The sequence below is a fragment of the Orycteropus afer genome, unplaced genomic scaffold (genome assembly GCF_000298275.1).
Source record: "Orycteropus afer afer isolate SDZICR_OR568_19922 unplaced genomic scaffold, OryAfe1.0 scaffold00270, whole genome shotgun sequence".
Lineage (NCBI taxonomy): Eukaryota > Metazoa > Chordata > Mammalia > Tubulidentata > Orycteropodidae > Orycteropus > Orycteropus afer.
Window position 1 is genome coordinate 1,002,201 of NW_006921857.1, and position 17,224 is coordinate 1,019,424.

At 38.4% G+C, this 17,224-nt stretch overlaps 1 protein-coding gene across 1 annotated transcript in view; it reads left to right on the forward strand.

Annotated features, from left to right (window-relative positions):
* Nucleotides 1-17,224, forward strand: part of FRAS1 (Fraser extracellular matrix complex subunit 1) — a 541,721-nt gene that overhangs the window by 219,289 nt on the left and 305,208 nt on the right. Inside the window, exon 30 of the mRNA XM_007950381.1 lies at nt 8,319-8,497. Within this exon, the coding sequence (XP_007948572.1) occupies nt 8,319-8,497 (179 nt within the window). The remainder of the gene's footprint in view (nt 1-8,318; nt 8,498-17,224) is intronic.

Genomic DNA, 17,224 nt, shown 5'->3' on the forward strand with positions numbered 1-17,224 from the left:
TAAATTTTCTATCTTTGTCTTCAGAGTTAAAAACGACCAAATATAAGCTTCAAAATTTTCTAGAAATAGCCTAATATTACATTATGTATTAAACATATCGATCATAATTTAAATGGTTTTTAAGTGCATGTCTCCCATTTCAGCTTGATAAATGCCATGTAGGCTTGGTTGTGACCCATTACTGCTATATCTCTCTTAATTAACTTCTTCCTATGGACATAATCCTCTTTCTGTGTGTCCAGAGCTCCTTATTTGTTACAATCAAGTCATATTACCCTCAGGAACCATTCAAGAGTGAAAAAAACGATGGGAACTAGAAGGCCACTTCGTACAAATCTACTTACATCCATCTACCCAAGAATGAGGATTTGTGGAGATTTTAGCTCATTGCCAGCCTGGCTGCTATATATTCCCTTGCCACTTTAGAATGTTCAAATTGAGCTTTAGGCTTTCTGTGAAGAAGTGACCTTGGAATAGAACCAGCTGTAAGTTGATTGTATAGTGTGTGCATAAAGGAGCTGAGTTCAATCACTTGCAAATGCTCCACTGTTTTAAAATACAAGTTTAGACAAGTTGATAGATCCTTGTACTCTTAACTACTTCACAGGTTTGGTAGTCAATATAATGAGATGGTTTTAATGAAATTGTATCTTGAGTATCATTTATAGGGGAATCTAACTTAATCCAACCTGCTGTAACCCCAAATTGTTTAGCATAGTATAAGAAAGCATTAATACATGTTACATCAATCCCAAAACAACTGATGGACATCCAAATGTGATTCTAATTCTTAATAAAACCAAAACTCATGGTTACCCTGTGTATTATAAAGTAGAACTGCTCCATATAGTTTCCTTTGGTGTAATCTTCATGGAAGCACATTGTAACGCCTTCTGTGTGGGTATGAACTACCAACTGTTAGGCTAGTGGCTGAGTGCAAACTGTTTATACCACCCAAGGACCTCTGATTCTTAATATCTATTATATATTTTCCTTTCAAAATTCTTGGGTGAGATACAGCGTTCGTTATAAAGGAAATCCTGTATAGAGATTGTTTTCTGTTTTTTAAACCTTGATTTTCATATGCTTAAAGTGTCATTTCCATGAATTTGTCATTTTATGATAAAAGCAGAGGTGAGATACTACACTAAAGCTTAGCCCTCACCTCTCTGGCATGAACCCCAGCAAATACTGGTATTTCTTCCTGTTTACTCAAGATGTCACAATTGGACCTTATATTCAAAGAATCCAATACTGAACTCCTCTTCATCTTCTTTCTAATCTACCCCTGCTCATCCTTCTCTCTCATGCCCATCAGTGAGAGCTCTTCTCTGCCAGTTCCAACCTAATAGGTAATTCCTTTTGATTCTTCCCTCTTACTCATCCTCCACAGCCACATTTGTCAAGTTTGGTTGCTTCCATTCCTCAGTGATTCTTGTATCTGTTCATTCGTTCTCAATCTTCCTTACTTCCATTCCCTGAGTTCAGGTGCCCATCTCTCATCTGGATTTTCAGAAGTTTCAGAATGGGTCAAACTATTCATGTAAATGTTAGCTGCTATTATAGCTTTTATAAAATAAAATTGAATCAGTTCCAACTCAGGCAACCCCATGTATGTCAGAGTAGAAATGTGTTCCTTAGGGCTCCCAGTAGCTGACTTTTGAAAGTAGGAAGCTGGACCTTTCTTTCAGTGTACCTCTGGATGGACTGCAGCTGCCAGCTGTTAGGTTAGCAGCCAAGCTAGTTAACCATTTGCACCACCCAAGGATTCCCCAACTCTTATAAAATGGAAAAAATAAAAAAGTTGCTGTTGTGTAGGGGCTGACTCATGTCGACCCTGTGGATTACAAAGTAGAACTGCTCAATTGGGTTTTCTTGGCTGTAATCTTTTTTTTTTTTTTTTAATTTTTTATTTTGAGTTTGTTTTACATTCAAAATTACATGTACATTTAGTTTCACTCCCCACTTACCATGCCCAACCCTAACCCACATGGGAAAAATAAAAATGTTGCTATTGCATAGAGGCTGACTCATGTCAACCCTATGGATTACAAAATAGAACTGCTCCGTTGGGTTTTTTTTGGCTATAATCTTTAGAGAGGAGATTGCTAGGCCTTTCAGTGGTGCTGCTGGGTAGGTTCGAACTGCCAATCTTTAGGTAAGTAGTTTAGTGCAAACTGTTTGCACCACCCAGGGATGTCCTCAAGCCTTGTAGAGTCTATATTCTGATCACACATGCTCTGTGTTCTAAATTGGTTCATGCTATTTATCTACCTAAAATCTAGTGGCTTCCAGTTGTTTATAGGTGGGGGAGAGATAGTTCTAGCTTCTTCTCACTGCCATCAAGTTGATTCTGACTCATAGTGACCCCTAGTGGTTTTTTGAGGCTGTAAATCTTTACAGAAGTAGATTGCCCCATCCATCTCCTTAGCATGGCATATAAGACCTTTCACAGTCTGGCTCCAACTAAATTTTCCAATACTGTTTCCCAATAGTCCCTCCACCCATTTCCCTTCCCCAGCTGACTGACTAGTTAGCTTACTACTTCATGTCTGGTACGTTAGATTGTATGATCCTAATCTTTGGATGTAGGATTATATTTTGCTTATATTTGAATCCTCCATTCTAAAGGACCTAGCATAGTAACTAGCACCTAGAAGGTACCCAGTGACTTTATTGAGTTGAAATTAATGAATAAGCCAGTATCTTATGATTCCTATTAATCTGCAAAGCATGGCAATGATTTTTTCTTTTATCTGAAAAATAGGTTTATCTCATTAGGTTTTATTTGGAAAACTCTGCTTAGTTTTTCTGTTAAAAGCTGAATAGTTAGGTAAGAAACACTTTAATAATTTCTATCTTTCTACTCTGCATTTTCTTTGTGAAAATCTTCTTTCAGAATATTTTGCAAGTGTACTCAAATTCATAAACAGTCCACTTTCTGGAAAACCATGTTTATTAACAGCATCTTATGAACAGAAGTTGAACCAGGGAGAGATGGTGTCTTGATTTTCTAGTGCTACTACAATAGAAATACCAAACAAATTTATTTTCTCACAGTTTAGGAGCTTGAAGTATGAATTCAGAGTGCAGACTCAAGGGGGAAGGCTTTCTCTCTCTCTGTCGTCTCTGGAGGAAGGCCCTTGTCTCTTCAACTTTCTGCTTCCTGGTTCCTTGGAGATCTCCATGTGTCTTGGCATCTATTTTATCCCATCTCTGCTCTGCTGGCTTGTTTAATCTCTTGTATCGCAAAGGAGACTGATTCAAAATATACCCTAGAGTATGCTGCCTCAGACACATAACAAAGACAACCCATTCCCAAGAGGGGATTATAACTACAGGTGTAGGGGTTAAGATTTACAACACATGTTTGGGGGGGACATGATTCAATCCTAAGATTCTACCCTTTGACCCCCAAAATTAATGTCCTTGCTACATGCAAAACACATTCACCCCATCACATTATCCCAAAAGTCTGAAATCAACTCCAAGCCCAAAATCTCATCCTTTGAGTTATCTAAATCAAATATGGGTGAGACTTTCAATATATTCTATGCTTGGGCAAAATTTCTTTTCATCTGTGAACCTGTGAAATCTAGCATACATGTTAGCTTTTTCCAAAGTACAGGGGTAGAATGGGCACAAGGTAGCCATCTCCATTACAAATGGGAGAAATGGGAGGGAAAGAAGGGATAACAGGCATCCAGCAAGTCCAAAACCCAGCAGAACAATTTACATTCGCTCTCAGGTCTTGAAAATACTCCTTTGTTCTTTGATACCATCTAGGAAAGGGCCTCGTCCTTCAGACTATAGGTATTGGCCATGCCTCTGGATTCTGGACTTCAGCCCCGGGCTTCAGTTCCATCTTCCAGGCCCACTGTAATGGCAACCCTGCTCCCTTTGGCTTTGAGGGGCTCCATTCTCCTAGTCCATCTGAATAGTGACCCCACCTTCTCAGTCCCAGCAAGCCACATACTTCTGCCTCTTGGGCATGGCAGCCCTGCTCTCTCAACTCTGGGCAGTGGCCCCATATTTCTGGCATTCAAGAACAGCAGGCCCACACTCCAGTGCCAAGTTGGTGAAGATTTAAGTCTTTGAAATCTGGGAGGCTGTGGCTCACTCTTTAGAACCTAGGAGACAATGGCCCCACCCTTTGGGGACAGCCCTGCTTTACATGCTCCTTTGAAAAGTTCTGCTGATCTTTGAGCTGCTCCAGGAATGGTCCTTTTCTTTTCTTGGAGGACAACAGATGTAGCTTCTTTAGTCTGTTTGCTACTTGTAGAATTCCCAAAGGCAGACAACTTTCTTTCCTTTGTTCTTTCTTTGTCCCTTTCAGTCTAAAGTGATGGTTTTTCTGCTGTGGTAGTTAATTAGATCCATCAGTAACAGGCTTAATCTCTTTAACAAAAGACTGAGTCAGCAAGTCCTTTATGGGAGTTTTAGGGCACTTGTCCTTAGTTTGTGCTACATATTTTCCAAATCTGTTAAGTTTTGTTTTCATTTCACACAGTTCATCTCTTTCTCTCTCACATTTTACTATAAGTAGCAAGGAGAAACTACATGGACCCTTTAAGATATCACTTAGAAATCTCTTCAGCCAAATATCCAAATTCATCACTTACAATTTCTACCTTATACCAAACATTTGGATAGAATCCAGACAAGTTCTTTCCTACTACATAAAAAGCATTGCCTTTCTTCCATTGTTCAATATCATACTCATCCTTTTTCTTTAAAAAAAAAAAAAAGCCTCACTAGAAACACATTTAGGAGCTCTGGTAGTGTAGTGCCTAAAGCACTTGACTTCTAACCAGAAGGCTGGCAATTCAAACCCACCAGCCACTCCTCGGAAGGAAGATGGGGCAATCTACTTCCGTAGTGATACTGCCACGGTAACCCAAGGAGGCGTCGCTATGAGTCGGGTCCGACTTGACAGCACATAACAACAACAACAACAACAACAACAGAAGCACATGTAGCATCCATATTTCCAGCAACATTCTGTTGCTGGTACTATATGTATTCTCTAATAGACAATAGAGATTTTCTCTATAGCTTACCTCACTTCCCTCTGAGCCTTCATCAGAATAATTCTACCAAAAGTCTCTTTAAGGGAATCTAAGTATTTACTAATTGGCACCTTACAATTCTTCCAGCCTCTACCCATTATCCAATTCCAAAACTGTTTCCACATTTTAGGTTATCTGTTAGCACAGCACCCATTTCTTCTGGTACTAAATTCTGTCTTATCTAGTGTTGCTATAACATAAATAGCACAAGTGGATGGCTTTAACATATAGAAATTTATTTTCTTACAGTTTAGCAGGCTAGAAGTGCAAATTCAGGGTACTGGCTTTGTAGCCTTTCTCTTTCTGTTAGGTCTGAGGAAAGGTCCTTGTCTCTTCAGCTTCTGCCTCCTGGTCCCTTGGAGATCTCCATGTCTTGGCATCTGTCTCACCCTGTGGTAGTTAAGTTTGTGTGTCATCTTGGCTGGGCCTGGTTGAGTGGCTGGGCAGCTGAGTGTAGTTGTTCCCCATGGTGAGACTGGTAATTAATTCAATGGTGGAATCTATTGGAGCAGCTGAGTAGCTGCTTTGAGTATGTGGTCTGCTTCCTGTATATAAGAAACAGCTTTGGGAATGGTCTCTAGCTTATGGAATGCTTGAACCCTGCATGTAGCTGTGTCATTGTTCAGCAGCCTGCCACGCTCTGCCAACCTTGGGACTTTCAATGACTTGAATTAATAGCTTGCCATGTGGTTTGGTAACATCAGGACTGTACCTTTTTACTTGTCAGTCTTAGGGTTGTCAGCCTCAGCAGCCAGCAGCTGAGTGAAGAAGAGCCTCCAGCTTAGATGGGCCAGGAGCAGGAGGCAGAGTTGAAGCCTAAGGCTGAGGCTTTCACCCAGCCCATAGAGCCAGGCACTTTGGACTCAGACTTAATCCCTCCAAACTGTAAGAGAATAAACTTCTGTTTCTTCAAGCCATCCCATTTGTGGTATATGCTTGTCAGAGTGGCATTAGGTAACCAGAACACACCCCATCTCTGCTCTACTCGCTTATTTAATATAGTATATATGTCTCAGAAGAGATTGATTGAAGATATTCCCTTCACTAATCCTTCCTCATTCACATAACAAAGACAACTCATTCCTAAATCGGATTATAACTGCAGGTATCAAACTAAACCAAAGTCACTGCCATTGAGTCAATTCTGACTCATAATGACCCCCTTTGGGTTTCTGAGGTGGAAAATCTTTACAGAAGTAAATTGCCCAGTCTTCCTTCCACGGAGTGGCTGGTGGTTGTGAACCACCAACCTTCTGGTTAGCAGTCAAATGCCTTAGGCATTATGCCACCAGAGCTCCTTAACTGCAGGTATAGGGGTTAGGATTTACAATACATATTTTTGGGGGACATAATTCAGTCCATAACAGATGATGATTGAACTTGTGACAAAGGAGAATAATATAATAATATAAGAAAGAAACTAGGTGAGTTGATTCAACACATAGCATAAAATGTGAGTACTGATATATTCTTTTGCTTCAGTATTTCATCACCATCAAGGATGTTATGCTTATTTTAGATTTGAATTTAGTATATATCAATATTAGAATGAGTATTTGCTTTGAGTAAGAAAACAGACTTGTCTAGGATAAACTAAATGAGTTATCAGTTGTCCAATATGTCTACTGTATTAAGATCTGAGTGTCCCTCTACAGACATTTTAAAAATACACACAGTCTCACACGTGCGCACATACACATTTCCTTCTTCTCACTGTGTGAGTGGGAGGAAGGCTGCTTTCAGATTTATCTTTAGATGCATTTTCATGAGAATATGGCTTCTGTTTTCAGCAGCTCATCGATTCTTCGTTTTAGTCTTCACTTGAAGGTATAGTCTCCTTGTGAAATTTTAATTGTTTCTTTAACACCTTCTGTATTGGGATCTCACTTAAAGAAGATAGTCACTTCAGGTGAGAATAAGCATTAGAAACAGATTTAAATTTCTTTGTTTCAATTCTAATAAAGTTTAAAGAATGAGGAAGGAAAAAAGGAGCAGTCAGTTAGAGGGGTAAATATTGATTTCTACTCATTATCAGTAATGATGTGTAACAGAGCTTCACCACTAAGAATGTGAGCGTCAGAGCTGAATCCAAGCTCTTCCACTTACCATTTTTGTGACTTTGGGCAAACTATTAAACTTCTCCGAATCTAAAGAACTTTGTAAAATGGAGATGATAATAGCATCGTTCAGAAGGATTGAAAAATGTAACGATAAAGATAACCAACATTCTTAGTAAGCCCTTGTGAGGTATGCACTATTACTCTCATTTACAAAAGAGCTTGGTAGGGCTTAAGTGAGCCCTGGTGGTGCCATGTGTTCAGCTGCTAACCAAAAAGGTCAGGAGGAATTTGAATCTACCAACCACTCTGCAGGAGAAAGATGTGGCAGTCTGCCTCTGTAAAGATTACAGCCTTGAAAACAGAGTTGTACACTGTCCAGTAGGGTCACTATACAACAGTTGAAATTTCCTTGATGGCAATGAGTTTTTGGGTTTAGGACTTAAGTGAGCTGACACAGCTGCAAGTGCTAGAGCTGGGTTTGAACCACCACCATGTAATGTACTTTGAACAGTGCCTGTCATATGCATTCAAGTGTTAGCTGTTCTTCCCATTGTACAGAATTCTCCCAAGAATAACTTTTTTTCTTATTTTCCATTGTGTTTACACCAAAAACTTCTTAGCTGGGTAACATTTTCTGTTACATAGAAAGTCTTAGGTAGAAATGAATTAATTCAATGTCCAGTATTTCAATATTTGTTTACTGTATTCACTACTATTTGGGCCTCCTTATGTGCCAGGTCAGTAACTTCATACTTCATAAATGAGTTACCCTTGAATGACTTTTAGTTCCTATAGCTGTGAGACTGGCTAAAGGGGATTCAATGGTATCTATTGAATTCTGTGTTAAAGTTCTTCCTCTTCACCTTACATCAAAATAAAGAGGCATTGCATTTTTACGCAGATAACACCCATGTTGCACATCTCCCCTCTGCCATATTTTCATAAACACACTATGCAAAGTATTTTTACATGTTATAAAAAATAAATTAGCATAGTACATGACTATGAGAATACTTAGAGAGCACATAGTTGGTAAAGAAACACAGGTGTGCATTGTTTGCCTAAAAATACAATACAACATTTTTTTTCCTGTTAGATAGATTAATAGTAGTAGGATTGTGAAAAGGTAAATGATGGCTTTAACCTATTTTTCCCAAGGGTCCTTACTAACTGGCCTGTGTTCTCCTAGGTGAGGTGGTCCTTCTGGTTAACATGCCTGCAGACAGTCCAGCAGATGAAGGACAGCACCTGCCTGATGGGAGGACAGCAACACCCACAAGCACTTTCACCCAGCAAGACATCAATGAAGGCATTGTGTGGTACAGGCACTCAGGGGCCCCAGCACAAAGTGACTCCTTTCGTTTCCAGGTACCCTCCACTTCCTGGCCTTTCTGATGCTTGGGCAGTCTAAGGAAGCCATCACCCTTATTTATAAACACCTTGAGTAATTTTCTTCAATAGCCTGGAACTCATGTTTAGGGGAAGGAAACTATAATTAATAGCATTGAGAAGATTTTTAATCTGCCAGTTTAGATTTACAAATATCTAAACAAGCAGTCTTTGCACAGCAAAGAGATTTATGTTAGATTTTGGCTAACGTGTTCAGAAAATTTTACCTCAAAATATAAAAACATCATGTAGGAAAAAAAAAATCATTTTTAACCAAAGGTTCTCAGATCATTTACATTGTATGATAAGATCATGGACTTAGCAGCCAAACTCAAGGGGCTCAAATCTGAGTTATCCTACTTCCTAGCTACACAGCTTTGGACACATTGTTTAAGGTCCTTGTGTCCCACTTTCTTCATCTGTAAAATAGAATTGTTCTAAGGATGTAAGGAACTAATCCGTATAACATAGTTAGAAGGGTGCTTAGGACTCTTACATATATATTAAGTACTATGTAAGTATTTATTAGTATTTATAAAAATAGATCAAATACCAGATAATAAAGAGATCACCAGTAAACTAAAGAACAAAGAATTGCATAGAGTACATGCTCTGGCCATTTTGAAACATTTATTTTTGTTGTTGTTAGCAGCAGTCAAGTCAGCCAGCCCCCAATTCATGATGACTTATACACAACAGAACAAAACACAGCCCAGTCCTGCACGGTTCTCAAGATCAGCTGTGGATCAGACCATTATGACCCATAGAGTTTTCATTGGCTGATTTTCATAAGTCAATCACCAGACCTTTTTCCTAGTCTGTCTTAGTGTGGAATCTCTGAGGAAACTTGTTCAGTGTCATAGCAACACTCAGGGCTCCATTGACAAAAGGGTGGTGGCTATACATGAGGGGTGTAGTGAGGAATCAAACCTGGGTCTCCCGCAGGGAAGGTGAGAATTCTCCCACTGAACCACCAATGTCCCCTTAAGAAACATAATTCAAAATTAAGAATAAAAGAAATTAAAATATTAAAACCCCTTGGATTTAAAATATTAGTCTCCTAAATAATTACTTCACTAGAAAGGTGCATTATGCTTGGTGAAATAGGGGGTCAGTGAAAATGAGGGGATTCCTCCACAAGTTGAATTGATACAACAGCTATAACAGTGGGCTCAATATACCAGTACTTATGAGGCTGGCACAGAACCAGGCAGTGTTTAGTTCTGTTATATATAAGGTCACCATGACTTGGAGCTGACTCAATAGCAACTAACAACAATGAACAATTACTTGATCTAAAAGGAAATCAAAATGGCAAAACTATTAAAAAATATTGATAAGGAGGAAATAACTTATCAAAATTATATGACGTGGCCAAAATAGTACTCAGAAGAAAATTGATGTCCTTAAGCTGTTATTATTGAGCAGAAAAGTATGAAAATAAATAAACATTTAGCTGAAGAAGCTAGAGAACCACAAAATAAATCTGAGAAAAACAAAAGGAAGGAATTAATAGAGATAAACAGAGGAATTGATTAATTTCAAAATGCTAGAAGTGATAAATGAATACAAAATTTGGCTCTTTGAAAAAAACCAATAACATTAAACAAACTTCTGGCAGACACAATTGGGAAATAAAGAATTAAACAGACACAAAGGAATGAGAAATGATAGACATGAAAGGGCATTGAATCACATATACAGAGAAGAATTTGGTGAAGTGTCAGAGCAATATAAAGAAGCACCCATAGTGTGTGGCCAGGGCAGAGTCACGGCCCTCTACATCTGAGGCTTTTCTTTGTCTAGGTAAGACGTTGGGGATAAACTAGCATGATATCTCACCTTGTTAAAATGATCATCTGTCCTGCTTCTGGTGGCTGCTGTGCACATCTTCATTCCCGGAAATATTTATATTGTATAAGAGGTGTGCTTTTCCAGAAAGCAGGTGGAAATAAATCTAGAAGCCATTACAATGAGATTATACTGAGCACATTGATGTCTGATGAATGAGCAAACATTGTGTGTCCTTTGCCCAAGCTAACTTTTCATTTTGAGCATCTGGGGACTGCAGCAGTCATGAAGAAATCAGTCAGAATGGAGGCAAAGACCCCAATCAAAAGAAGTCACCTCAGAAAACTAGAATTTTCTTACGTGGCCTTGCCTTCATAAGGGTCAAGAGTAGAACATTATTAATATGGAAGCATTTCCCTGGAAGAGCATTCTAAGCACTTGCTCCAAATGATACTTGATTGCTTTTGCAAGTTGGTTACTTAAGTGGATAACTATAAAATAGGAAAAGTTATTGATTTTTTTTTTTTAAAAAACTCACTAGAGTTTAAGACATCCAATCGAACATTATTACTTAGAAAGTGGTTCTCTTTAGTCTTCACACACTTTGCTCAAAATGTATTTATAATTCCTCCTTGATGTCACCTTCAAAGCCTATGGGGTATTCTTTAGAATCACCTCAATAGGGACAGTATATCATCCTTTGGAAGTAGATTTGAGTTTTAAAAATAGCCAAAAGTCATTTAGAATCATGTCTGCTAAGAAGAATGGGGGTAATGAGTTTTTAAAAACAGGGAGTGATTATACTGATGAGGCCACATTTCCTGTATGATTTGTGAACTACCTTGGAAGGCATTGAACAATGACAAGGGTATTGAACAATAACGGCATCTTTATTACAAGTATGAGACAACTCTCTTGGATATATTTTCTGGAATACAAAAGTTTTGTTATGTTTGTGTTTAAAATCTCATTTTATAGACTATCTCATATTTTGATTTGAAATGGCACAGACACTATAGATATGAGTTTAAATTAATGGTTAGCAACTTTTCCCATTCATCATTTTAGTATCCCTAAAGTATCCCTTTTTTAAACTAAAAAAGATGTTGTTCTATGATTCTTTTTTCTTTTTTAAAGCAGAAAATGCAATATAATTAGTTGCATGGATTTAATTCCACTTTAATGTTGATTTGCTGTCAGGAGCCATCAATACATCCCATCTGTTACTTTGCATGTAAGACTTAGAATTTATATAATACGAGTGTCATTAAAAAGTAGAGCATGACACAATGAGATGAAAGCATGCACATTCACAGTCATTTTTGGTACAGAAAGGAGACCTGGTTTGGGTGTATACGGCATTTTAACACAAACCTCAGGTGATTTGATTTGAAAAAAAACTAACATGTTTCATACCAAAGTCCTTACTGAGGAAGGCAAAACAGATTCACTTGCTCAGTAATATGCCTGTATTTTACTACCTGCCCAACCCTCTATTCCTTTTCTTCTAGAGTTAAGAGGACATATATTCTCTCTTACCTAATTCCCAAGAGCTACTAAGTTGACTTATCTTGGTCACTGGAAAGATCGTGGATCCGACTTACCTGGTTAAATGCTACCATTTATTGGCATTGTAACTTTGACATGCTGCTTAATTTATATGAACTCCTCTGTAGAAATGGAGGTCATCATATCTACTCTGTGTGTGTTGAGTAAGATAACCTTTGAAAAGCTGTGAGTGCTCAACAATAAGAAAAAAAGCAATTCAGTTATAAAATGGACAAAAGATCTGAAAATAAACCTCACCAAAGAAGATACACAGATGGCAAATAAGCATGTAAAAAATGTTCAATATCACGTCCTTAGGGGATTGGAAATCTAAACAAAAATGGATACCATTACACACCTCTTAAAATAGATAACATTCAAAACACTAGCTCCAAATGATGTAGATGATATGGAGCAACAGAAACTATCATTCATAGCTGATGGAAACGTAAAATGGTACAGGCCCTTTGGAAGACAGGCAGCACTGTCTTCAAAAACTAAACATAGACTTACCATTCAATCTAGCAGTCATACTCCTTGCCATTTGCCCAAATGAGATGAAAGCATATGTCAGCATAAAAATTTGTACATAAATGTTTATAGAGCCTTAATCATAATTGCCCCAAACTGGAAGCAACCTCCATTTGCTGATGTGGCACATCTCAAGAAGAGAAGAAACAGCTGCAAACATCCATTAATAATCAGAACATGGAATGTACGAAGTATGAATCTAGGAAAATTAGAAGTTGTCAAAAATGAAATAGAATGCATAAAGACTGTTATCATAGGCATTAGTGAGCTGAAATGGACTTGCTTTGAGCATTTTGATTCAGGCAATCATATGATCTATGCTGGGAATGACAAATTGAAGACGAGTGGTATGGCATTCATCATCACAAACAATGTATCAAGATCTATCCTGAAGTTCAGTGCTGTCAGTGATAGGATAATATCCACATGCCTACAAGGAAAGCCAGTTAATACTACTGTTACTCAGATTTATACACCGACAACCAAATCCAAAGATGAGGAAATTGAAGATTTTTACCAACTTCTGCAGTCTGGAATTGACCAAACATGCAATCAAGATATGTTAAATATCACTGGTGATTGGAATGCAAGAGTTGGAAACAAAGAAGAATCACTAGTCATTGGAAAATATGGCCTTGGTGATAGAAATATTGCTGGGAGATCGCATGATAGAATTTTGCAAGACCAATGACTTATTCATTGCAAATATCTTTTTTCAACAATACAAACAGTGGCTACACACATGGACTTTGCCAGACAGAGTGCACACGAATCAGATTGACTACATCTGTGGCAAGAGGTGATGGAGAAGCTCAACATCTTCAGCCAAAACAAGGCAGGGGCCGAATGTGGAACAGACCATCAACTGCTCATATGCAAGTTCAAGTTGAAGACAATTAGAAGAAGTCCACAACAGCCAGAATATGACCTTGATGATATCCTTCCTGAATTTAGAGACCATCTAAAGAATAGATTTGATGCATTGAACACCAATGACTGAAAACGAGAAGTATTGTGGGATGGCATCAAGAACATCATCCATGAAGAAAGCAAGAGGTCATTAAAAAGACAGGATAGGAAGAAAAGATCAAAGTGGATGTCAGAGGAGACTCTGAAACTTGCCCTAGAGCAGAGAGTATCTAAAGCAAATGGGAGAACTGACAGGATAAAAGAGCTGAACAGAAGATTTCAAAGAGCAGCTCAAGAAGACAAAGTCAATGTTATAATGAAATATGCAAAGATCTGGAATTAGAAAACTGAAAGGGAAGAACATGCTTGGCATTTCTCCAGCTATAAGCACTGAGGAAAAAATCTAAGCCTCAAGTTGCAATATTGAAAGATTCTATGGACAGTATATCGAATGATGCAGGAAACATCAACAGAAGATGGAAGGCTATGGCCCCTAGCTGCCCTTCAGGTCTGGAAATGAACCCAGTCCTGTGGCTTCCAGCCAAACAAAAGACAGGCATATGAGCTGAACATTTACATTAGGTAGATACACTCCTTGGAGAAATCACTTATGGGAGAATAGAAAGGCTGTACATGCACAGGGAGACAGCTTGGGGTCAGAAGTGCAGAGAGAGAAGGAGACAGGGAAGATGTAGCTATGGGGAGGAAGTGGGAGGGGAGCTGTTGCATTGTGGAAAATTGTAGTCAATGTCATGAGGCAAAGTGTATGTGAGCTGCTGTATGGAAAGTAAATTTGCTCTGTAAACTTTCACCCAAATCACAATAAAATTTGAAAAAAGAAAAGAAGAAGGAATACACAGAGTCACTATACCAAAAAGAATTAGTCAATGTTCATCCATTTCAGGAGGTGGCAAATGATAAAGAACCAATGGTACTGAAGGAAGAAATTGAACCTGTATTGAAGGAATTGGCAAAGAATAAAGCTCCACAAATTGATGGAAAACCCATTGAAATGTTTCAACAAACGGATGCTGCACTGGAAGCACTCACTTGGCTACGCCAAGAGATTTGAAAGACAGCTACTTGGCCAACTGACTGGAAGAGGTCCATATTTGTACCCATTCCAAAGAAAGGTGATCCCACAGAATGCGGAAATTACTGAACATTATCACTGATACCACATGCAAGTAAAATCTTACTGAAGATAATTCAAAATCACTTGCAGCATTGTATCAACTGGGAACTTCCAGAAATGCAAGCTGGATTCAGAAGAAGACATAGAACAAGGGATATCATTGCTGATGTCAGATGGATCTTGGCTGAAAGCAAAGAATACCAGAAAGATATTTGCTTGTGTTTTATTAACTATGCAAAAGCATTCGATTGTGTGGATCATAACAAATTGTAGATAAACTTGAGAAGAATGGGAATTCCAGAACACTTAATTATACTCATGAAGAACCTGTAAATAGATCAGGAGGATGTTGTTCAAACAGAACAAAGGGTTACAGCATGGTTCAAAATCAAGAAGGGAGTACATCAGGGTTGTATCCTTTCAGCATACTTATTCAGTCTTTATGCTGACCAGATAATCTGAGAAGCTGGACTATATGAAGAAGAATGTGACATCAGGATTAGAGAGAGGCTCATTAACAACCTGCAATATTCAGACAACACAATTTGCTGAAAGTGAGGATGACTTGAAGCACTTACTGATGAAGATTGAAGACTAGAGTCTGCAGTATGAATTACACCTCAATATAAAGAAAACAAAAATCCTCACAACTGGACCAATAAGCAGCATCATGATAAATGGAGAAAAGATTGAAGTTGTCCAAGACTTCATATTACTTGGTTCTACAATCAACATCAATGAAAGCAACAATCAAGACATCAGACAATGTATTGCATTGGGCAAATCTGCTGCAAAAGACCTCTTTCAAGTGATGAAGAGCAAAGGTGTCTCCTTGAAGACTAAGTTACACCTAACCCAAGCCATGGTATTTTTAGTTACCTCATATGCATGTGAGAGCTGGACGTGAATAAGGAAGACCGAAGAAGAATTGATGCTTTTGAATTGTGGTGCTGGCAAAGAATACTGAAAGTACCATAGGCGGCTAAAATAACTAACAAATGGGTCTTGGAAGAAGTGCAGCAAGAATGCTCCTTGGAAGCGAAAATGGCCAGACTTCCTGTCATGTACTTTGGTCATGTTGTCAGAAGGAACCATTCTTTGGAGAAGGATACCGTGCTTGGTAAAGTGGAGGGTCAATGAAAAAGGGAAAGACCCTCAACAAGATGGCCTGACACAGTGGCTACAACAGTGGGATCCAGTATAGCAGGGATCTTGAGGCTGGCACAGGACCAGGCAGTGTTTTGTTCTGTTGTACATACGGTGCCTATGAGTAGGAGATGGCTTGATAGCACAGAGCAACAACAACAACAAAGATCTCTTTCAGTGGTTGAATGGATAAACCAACTGTGGTATATTTATACAAACCAACTAGAGTTTTATTCAGTAATAAAAATAAGTGTGCTCTCAGGTCAGAAAAAAGATGTCAAAGAACCTTAAATGAAAATTGCTAAGTGAAAGAAGCCAATCAGAAAAGCCTACATACTGTATGATTTCAACTATATTACATTCTGGAAAAGGCAAAACTATAGAGACAGTTAAAAAATTGCTCATTGCCATGAGGCCAAGGGGAGATAGAAGGAATGAATGGATGGGGCACACAGCATTTTTGGGACAGTGAAATTATTCTGAAGGTGCCCTGGTGGCACAGTGGTTAAGCATTCAGTTGCTAACCAGAAGGACAGACTTTTGAACCCCTGAGCACTTTGTAGGAGGAAGATGTGGCAGTATGCTTCCATAAAGATTATAGCCTTGGAAGCACTATGGGGAAGTTCTACTCTATCCTAGAAGGTCAGTATGAGTCGGAATTAACTTGATAGCAATAGGTTTGGAATTCTTGTGTATGATACTGTAATGGGACACATGACAGTATGCACTTGTCAAAACCCATAGGACTATACAACACAAAGAGTGAACTCTAAAGTAAACTGTTGTCTTTAATTAATAATAATGTATCAGTATTGGTTTATCAGTTGTAACATGTACCACAGGAATGAAAGATGTTAATAGGATGTGTAGGAGGGAGGGGACATATGGGAACAGCTTGTACTTTCTGTACAAGTTTTCTGTAAATTTAAAATACTCTAAAAATAAAATCTATTTTAAAGAGTAGCTAGTATAGTGCTGAGTCTGTAATAGATGTTGAGTGAGTTATAGCTATTGTTACTAATATTATTTATAGTGACACTATAAAATGTCTCCTTTAAAACATGTAGATATTCTGAAACTTGAGCCCCAGGCATCAGATGTGATTAAGATACAGACAGAGGAGACAGTTTGTCTGTTGGGTGTAACTGCAGGAGACATGGAGAAAGGACTGCTATCCTTGCCTTTTCTCCTCAGAAATACAGAACCCTGTCCCCTTTCATGTAGATTTAATGCATCTAAACTTAGCCACATAGACCTTGGAAAAAAGAAATACACACACACACACACACACACGTACATACATACATAAAATTTAAACAACTTAAGAGAAAAACAAATGACCCAATCATAAAATGGATAATGAACTTGAGTAGATATTTCACGAAAGTGGACATTCAGATGACCACCAAATACATGAAAATATGCTCAGCATTATTAGCCCTCAGAGAGATGCAAATCAAAACCACAGTCTGCAGTATGGATTACATCTCAATATAAAGAAAACAAAAATCCTCACAACTGGACCAATAAATAAGCTGTTGTTGTTGTTGTTATGTGCCGTCGAGTTGGCCCCGACTCATAGCGACCCCTCCTTGGGTTTCCAAGGCAGTATCACTACGGAAGTAGGATTGCCCAACCTTCCTTCC